The following is a 7,687-nucleotide window of genomic DNA, read 5'->3' as shown; positions in this document are numbered from 1 at the left end:
ATGCAAGCAGATTTTGACATCAAATATTTGGGGTAAAAAAGTGCATCTTATACACCGAAAAATATGGTAATTAAAAACTAAATCTTTCAACATATTTTGTTGACTTCCTTTATATTAATATGTCACTGAACCCACAGAGGGACTCTACGTATACTTGGCACTACTAAAGACTCATTCTTCAGTTAGTGTTTATAAATTTGCTGTTGAAACTGCTGTTGCTTGGATATTGTTATATAAATGAACCATAGACTATAGTAGACATTGCAACAAGGTACTTTAAAATAACTGCCCAAAGTGTCAAATATTTCATCAGGGTATGAAGTTCAAAAGTAAATATTTCTGTTATAATATTTATACAAGGAGTTTTGAAAATAATAATTAACAGTTTTGTATTTCATATATTCTTTGTATTTGTATAGGTTTATAATTAACTGTGAAATTAACTCTTATGTGGAATAAGACTTGTATAAAGTACTTGTAATGTTCAGTGTGAACTTTGGTAAGGTTACTTGTAATGTTTAGTGTGAACTTTGGTAAGGTTACTTGTAATGTTCGGTGTGAACTTTGGTAAGGTTCTCAGTTATTGAAATGTTTTTAATGCAAAATATAAGTTATATAAAAAGCATATTTTGTTTATAACATATATTAAAATGGCTGAGGTTTATTTGTTTATTTTTTTTACAAAAAAATATCTGCTTTATTTCAAGAACCAAATCCCTGTTACATTTGTAAGTGTAAGTGGTGTTTGTATCAGTCAGTAGTGATCATTCTCAGTGGTCATTCCTTCCTTCTTTTCTCCGTTTTGCAACGTATAGCATATGTATTGAGAAATTACTAAAAATGTTTTTTTTTCATTTGGAATTTTTATCACACAGGTGGACAGTAATTATTCTCAGCCGATGTCTCGAACATCAAGCACTCACCAGCTTCAATGAAATGAGCATGCATAGATGTATCTTCTGTGTCTTTCCTAGCCTATTAGAAACACTTCAGTTTTTGCTTAAATGTCCTGGTAATTTTCGGCCTCGACTGCTTAGCACTGTCAAAACCCAGAACTGTATATAGTTCTCACTGTTTGATTCCTAAAATATATACATTGTAATCAAGTGAATTTTGTTGATTAATTGATTATGTAAATACAGTTTGTTTGATGTAACTTCTAAATGTAACATTTTGAAGTGATAATACTCTTGAATTACCCTCAGTAGTGTACTTAAGTTTTTAATTAGCTAGTTTTTAAGAAGGTTGTTTACAAGATTTTTTATATACTCATAAAAAAAAAACAATTAAAGATCACCTAGAAAAATATCCTAACAACATTGTTAAACTATAAGTATTTTCAGAGTTAAGTGAATATATTATTTCAGAAAAAACACACTGTATTATATTTTTTCTATCCACCACAGGCCTTAGTTGCGAAAGATACCAATGATTGTTAAATTGTTAAGTTTTTGTGTTGTGGGAAAATATAATTGTGTAGTCTTTTTTTTTTGTTTTCACTAGGTTTATTTTACAAACTTTTTATTTCGTATACAGTGTAAGTTATTGTGTTTAGAGGTTGTTTTTTGATGTCAGATTACTGGCTTTGACTTTTGTAAAAACAAAGTTAAGTTTATGTACTTCTCTAAGACATCAATTAACTTCTTAATCTAACTTGTATACTATTTGTATTGAAATAACACTTGTTTGTACTTTATGACCATAAAAATCTAAATAGATCAAAATAAAAAAGACAAAACTATCACAGTAAAAAAAAGTTGTGCTGCAGGTTTTGTTAGAAGCATGATTGGTATTGCATATTTCTTCCTTTTTACTAATGCACCCACTTGTATTCCAGAAGAATTCTTCACTTAAAGCCATGTTTTACTCCATGTTGTTATTGTCTGTTTCATTGACCTCGCAAGACTAGTGTCAAAACTAGTATCAGCTGGTCATGATATAGACATTGTCATCAGATGCATATTTATATGATGTCTTGTTTCTTATGCTGTGTTTCTTCCTTATTGATGACAAGATATCTGTATGTGTGAATTTGTGTGTATGTAATTCATGATGTAGAAATCTGTGTAAAAGATGTTCATTTTCACAGGGTGTTTGCACCTCAGCTAAACACATTGTTGTATTACTAGACGTGACATTTTTTCATTCATGAAATTATTTGATGATTTACTGCAAACATTAATTTATTTTATCTTCATTCTTAAGTTGTCATTTATTATTATAGAGTGTAATAATAATTAAATATTCCTTGTAAATTTTAACTTTTTTTTACTATTAAATAGTAAATATTTTTGTATTAATGTATTTGTCAAAATTTAATCACATATTATATATTTCTTCGGAGCTACTCAAATTTGACACCAACCCTTTAGGTAACATTTTTGGATTAGATTAAATATATATATATATCTTGCTGATATGGTATCTCTGTTGATTAGTGAAACTCTCATGTGAGTGAATCTACAAAATTTCTGGTATTATTTACTTCTTTTCCTTTGATAAAGCAACTAGTGCCATAGGTTAAAAGTTACAGAAAATAACACATAGAAATATAGAACACAGCATTCTCAAAAAAACAGTTGCTCATATTCTCACCACCATGTTTAATGTCAGATGTTTGGAGATTTCAGGAGTTCACTGATCTTGTTTATTGTATCAAAATTTTGTATAAAAGAATTTTAAAATGATGTTTTAATCAGCCACTCAAACATAACTCATTTGATGGTAAAAGAGTAGTCTAAGAGTTGGCAGTGGGTGGTGTTGACTGGCTGCCTTCCCTCTAGTCTATCATTAATAAATTAGGGATGGCTACCCGGAGAGAAGATGAAAGCCACCAGATAAATGTGGTCGAGAATCAGTGGTAGTTCATCAGTATCTAAAGTGGCACAATGATCATAAGTGGACTCTGGAGCCAAAAACATAACTCGTGGAAAAGGTGCATTGATCATGTATTTGTTAAAACTTTATTTTATAGATATCTGTTCATTTCATGGTCACTTAAATATTAAAAAATATCTAACATCATGTGTGGAAATGAGAAGGGCTACTTGCTATTAGCCATTTTAGAAGGCACAATTACAGTTATGATGGCAAGTTAAATAAATATTTTTTAGAGGCGTATAAAACATACATCTGTCAAAAAAGTTTATATTCTCAGTAAACGTTCATATGCTGCAAAATATGTTGTAAAAGAGCAGAAAAATATATTTTTAGCGAACAGTCAAGACTAACTGATAACCCATTAGAGACCTTATTAGAAATACTGTTACAGGGATTACTTTGGGATGGAGAAATAATTCAAACAGAAAGGAATCTTCCCATATGTTAACAAGGGATGTCTGCATCAACCAGGAGATACTTTACACTGTTGGGCATCAGATTAGTATTCAACCCACACAAAACATTATATGAATTATTTAATTACTTGCACTCGTCAAGGATCTCAATTCATCCTTTGAAGTATCTTTACTAATCACCCTGGACATATGCAAAACTAATTTAATAAACTCATATAGAGGAGAACTTAAATTAGACTCAATATAAAGTTCTAGCTTAGGATTCTAACAATATCTTATTTGTGAAGCTCTCGTTGAATTTTAACATCATAAGAAGGATATTTGTTTTTAATGTGACTAAGTTTTACCTGAAATGAATAATAAAATTTCCTGTAATATTACCTTCGTCTATTTGTGTGTTCTGTGAGATATACTCGTATTATTCTAATCTTATTATAGAGATTGTTTTGCATTCTTAAATTAGTATTTGGATTTAGGACTAACCAAAATTTCCTAAGCTGGACAAACCTCATAAGATATTATTGGGTTTATGGCCGAAAATAATGTCAAGCGGAAGGGTACCTAACAGGTGAAACAATGTATTCTAATCTAATGTTTACAAGAAAAGTATATTTAATTAGCTATACTCATTATCAGATTAATTTTTAATTTTGATCTATGTAGGTAGCTTACATTGATTGGAAGTTAATATTAACTACCTTTGTAATGTTTTGTCACAGGTTAATTAATAGTTCTTGATACAAGCATTTTCATCAAGACTGTTAATGCTCTTTTTATATTTGTTATTTAGCTGTGATTAGAATTTCAAATTGCATGGCTGGTTGTTAACTTCAATGAGTGTTGATTGTGATTTAGATAAAATTAGTTGCTTTAAAAAAATGCAGTAACATTTATAAAGAAGTGTAAATGAATATAGCATTGTTGAGCACCCCTTAATACATTACATTGCTTGCATCGCTGTGTATAAGTTGAATGAAAGGAAACGTTCTCATGTTCCCTAATGATGATAAGTTGTATAATGAAGTAAATGTTAAAGAAGGTTACCTAAAGGTTGATGTCAAGAGTTTGTTGTTTTGGTTTTTCTTGTAAAATCATTTTTTTGTTTGAAATGTTACCTTTTTTTGGAATAATTAACACAAAATGATAAATGCGGGACACCATAGGAACACTTGAAATACTGTAAAGTGCTTAAAATTCAGAATTAATTAATAATTTGAAAATACGCGGATGTCAAAAATAAAATAATCTTTAACCTTGAAAAGTACTTGAATTTTAAAATGTGATTTCCAACTCCCCACCGTTCTATATATGAATTAGAAATGATTAACTTGAAGCAGTAGAGTCTTCAAAATAGCGTGTACTTAGTAAGATGCTGCCACACGTGATTATTTCACCACTTCATTGAAAAGAACGTTTCTTCTATTAGGCCATTGGAAATGAATTTTAAATACACAAATCCCAATTTTTGCCTGTAAGACGGCAACACAAAATAGTTAGTTCGAAGAGAGTTTTACGTTGAAGTTTCCAAATTGTCAACAAATCTTGTCAGCTTTGATCATTGGTTCCGAATATTAGAGTTCATCGTACGTACTGAAATTAGTGATGACTCATCTTATAGTACGACCAAAAGTATTTATAGCACTGTATTAACAAGAAAAATTTGTAATGAACAATGATGTTAAACTGTTACTTCGAGTTCAAATGATAAGTTACAAGGAGATAAAAACGCGTTATTGATGTTTTAGTTAATTTTTCTTACCCAGCTGTTTATAAATTATGTATAATGCTGATTATCAAAAGAATGATAAGTATGGAACCTAATAATTTTAACAGAACATTATTGCTCTAACATTTGCTGATATATTTTGATCCATCTTTTGGTGAGATAAAATATATTAAATGACTAACATTTCCTTTGTTTCGACTTACTCATTAAAGTTAGAACAATTTCATACGTTTCTACTCGTTTTATGTAACCCAAGGATTAGCCGAAGGTGAATTTAAACCCCTATTCAAAAGAGCGGTTTTAATTCTTGTTGAAAACAGCAACAGCATGAGTTAAAAACACCACTTTAAATACAGCTTGATCTGTTGTGTAGCCTAGGATTATTGATGCGACGACATTTATCGAAACCATTCTAAAGCACAAGTCTAAATTTTAATCTATTTTATCACCGGAAATTGGTGAAGAAAACATTGTATGGGCGAAAATGAAAATACTTGCATAATATCTGTATATTTCTGTATGCTGTTCTAATAATTTAAATACATGTTCATAGAATAACATTTGTTGATTAATTTTTATTCTGTATTTGTTTGTAGTTAAGCACAAAGATACACAATGGACTATATATGCCGTTCCCACAACGGGTATCGAAACCCGAATTTTAGCGATATACGCCTCCAGACTTACTGCTGAGACATGGGGGTTTGTTAACTCATGTTACATTTACTTAATAGATTGACAAACGTATTCACTGGACTAGTTAAATAACGGTATAGTTTTGAAACGCCTCTTTCGTTAAGAGCTCCTGTACCAATCTCAAAATACTACTGTGAATGAATGTAAAAGCAAAACATTTGTCAGCTATGGTGTTAAAACGTAGTTATTGTAACTTTATATAGGATTTTTACACTTAATGCTTTGCATCTTAACTAGCATGGTTTTAGTATAATTGTATTGTAAAATAGTTGTTCAGTGTAGTAACTTTTACAACGATCAACATTCAGCATAATTTATGATGTGCCCTAGTCGCTAATCGTGTATATTTCGTTTTTATTGCTCGAGAGTGTATTAGATGGTAACAAAAACAAAATAGCCATTAAAATGTAATGACTGTTTTGAAACTATAAACATTTTCTACTTTTAAAAACAATATATATAACTATGAATGGCTTTCTAGATGCTAGCATGCACTTAAACAATTGAAGTGAACAAACAATAGCAAATGTTTATTCTAGGTGGCGCTGTATATAAAATATTATGATCATCTGGTGAGACAATTCGTATTTGATTTTATGATGAAGCATTAGGCAACCAAGAATTATTTAATGGTTTAAAATAGTTATTAGTAAAGTAAGTTTGTGAGATATTTTCTTCTATTCCTGCTCTAATTTCTTGATGTTTTCAAAAGATTTCATTGCCTAAACAAACCAATTTCGACGTTATACAAATTTTACTTTATTCAAACAGTAGAGACTAACTAGTGTGCTTTTCTATGGATGTGATTATGATATGATAAGTATTAAATTGCTGAAAATGTTTGTTTTGAGTGATTTAACAATGAAATATTTTAAATGAGCATCACTTGGCCACTGTTTTACATGTGTAGTTTCTAGATGGTAAATTCACTTACGTAATTGGATTTTGTCACCTAGTGCTGATTGATGTAACTGTTGACAAGTGTTAATAAATACGTAGTTCACTCCGTATTTTTTTTTTATTGTTATCTTCAAATGTTAAGTACAGCGTTAGGGTGTGGGTAAATTTAATTGAAACATTTCCAGCCAATAATATGTGTCGTCGTCTTAACAATGATAATTATCATAAAAGTCCGCTGTATACTCCTGTAATTATTATATTTTACAATAGCAATAAATTATTTGTACTTGCAGGTCAATTATTATTATCAAAAATTTGAAAAAATCGTGCGTAAGAATTTTTACTAGAAGAGACTCTCAAAAGATTTGTGGCCAAATTAGTATCTTTATTACAATAGTACTTCTTTGGTCTCTGCTAGTTTAAAACAATAGGCCTAACATTAGTTAAGCCTTTATTAAGTACGTTCTATATTCGATAAAGAGGTAAATTAACACTAACTTGTGTACGTTTTTTACTTTGATTAGGGCTACATTTTACTATACTTAATATTATCAATAAATAAATTTATAATGTTATTCTACGACCTAATGTTAGACATTTTTTAAACGTTGATAAGCTTTTATATGTTGTATAAAAGTCTACAGAAGTATATTTACATTCGTCTTTTGTTTACATCAGTTGAAATGAAGTGCGCGCACATTTTCAGGACAGACAAAAACTGAGTATTACCATAATAGAATAGTCGCGACCCACAAAACATTAGAGGTAGTTTTCATGCCCTTTTTTATTATCCTATCACTTTCACGCACGCCATTTAAGCTACGCTTTCTTGCCGGCATTATGTGTTAGATCGATAAATCCTGGTCTATTTGAAAAATATATACGCGGTCAGACAAACAAACTCACGTAAATATAACTTTATTTAATAAAACTAAAAGTAATAGTATCTATGATGGTGTACAGAGTATGAAACAGTTATGAGCGTTCAGTGTTTGACACATTTTTATGAGTTGAAACAAAGAAACTCGCAAAAACAAAGAATAAAACCGTACTAAAAAAAAAGTAGCTA

General features: G+C 29.9%; 1 protein-coding gene across 3 annotated transcripts in view; it reads left to right on the top strand.

Moving 5' to 3' along the window:
• LOC106464252 (kinesin light chain-like) overlaps nt 1-2,262 on the top strand; it is a 67,582-nt gene extending 65,320 nt beyond the window's left edge. For all 3 annotated transcript variants that reach the window (XM_013924378.2, XM_022391968.1, XM_022391967.1), the window contains one exon: nt 876-2,262. In XM_013924378.2, the coding sequence (XP_013779832.1) occupies nt 876-935 (60 nt within the window). In that variant the 3' untranslated portion in view covers nt 936-2,262. The remainder of the gene's footprint in view (nt 1-875) is intronic.
• The last annotated feature ends 5,425 nt before the right edge of the window (nt 2,263-7,687 follow it).

Source organism: Limulus polyphemus, unplaced genomic scaffold (assembly GCF_000517525.1).
Source record: "Limulus polyphemus unplaced genomic scaffold, Limulus_polyphemus-2.1.2 Scaffold1599, whole genome shotgun sequence".
Taxonomy (NCBI): domain Eukaryota; kingdom Metazoa; phylum Arthropoda; class Merostomata; order Xiphosura; family Limulidae; genus Limulus; species Limulus polyphemus.
This window is presented reverse-complemented; position numbering and strand designations above follow the sequence as displayed.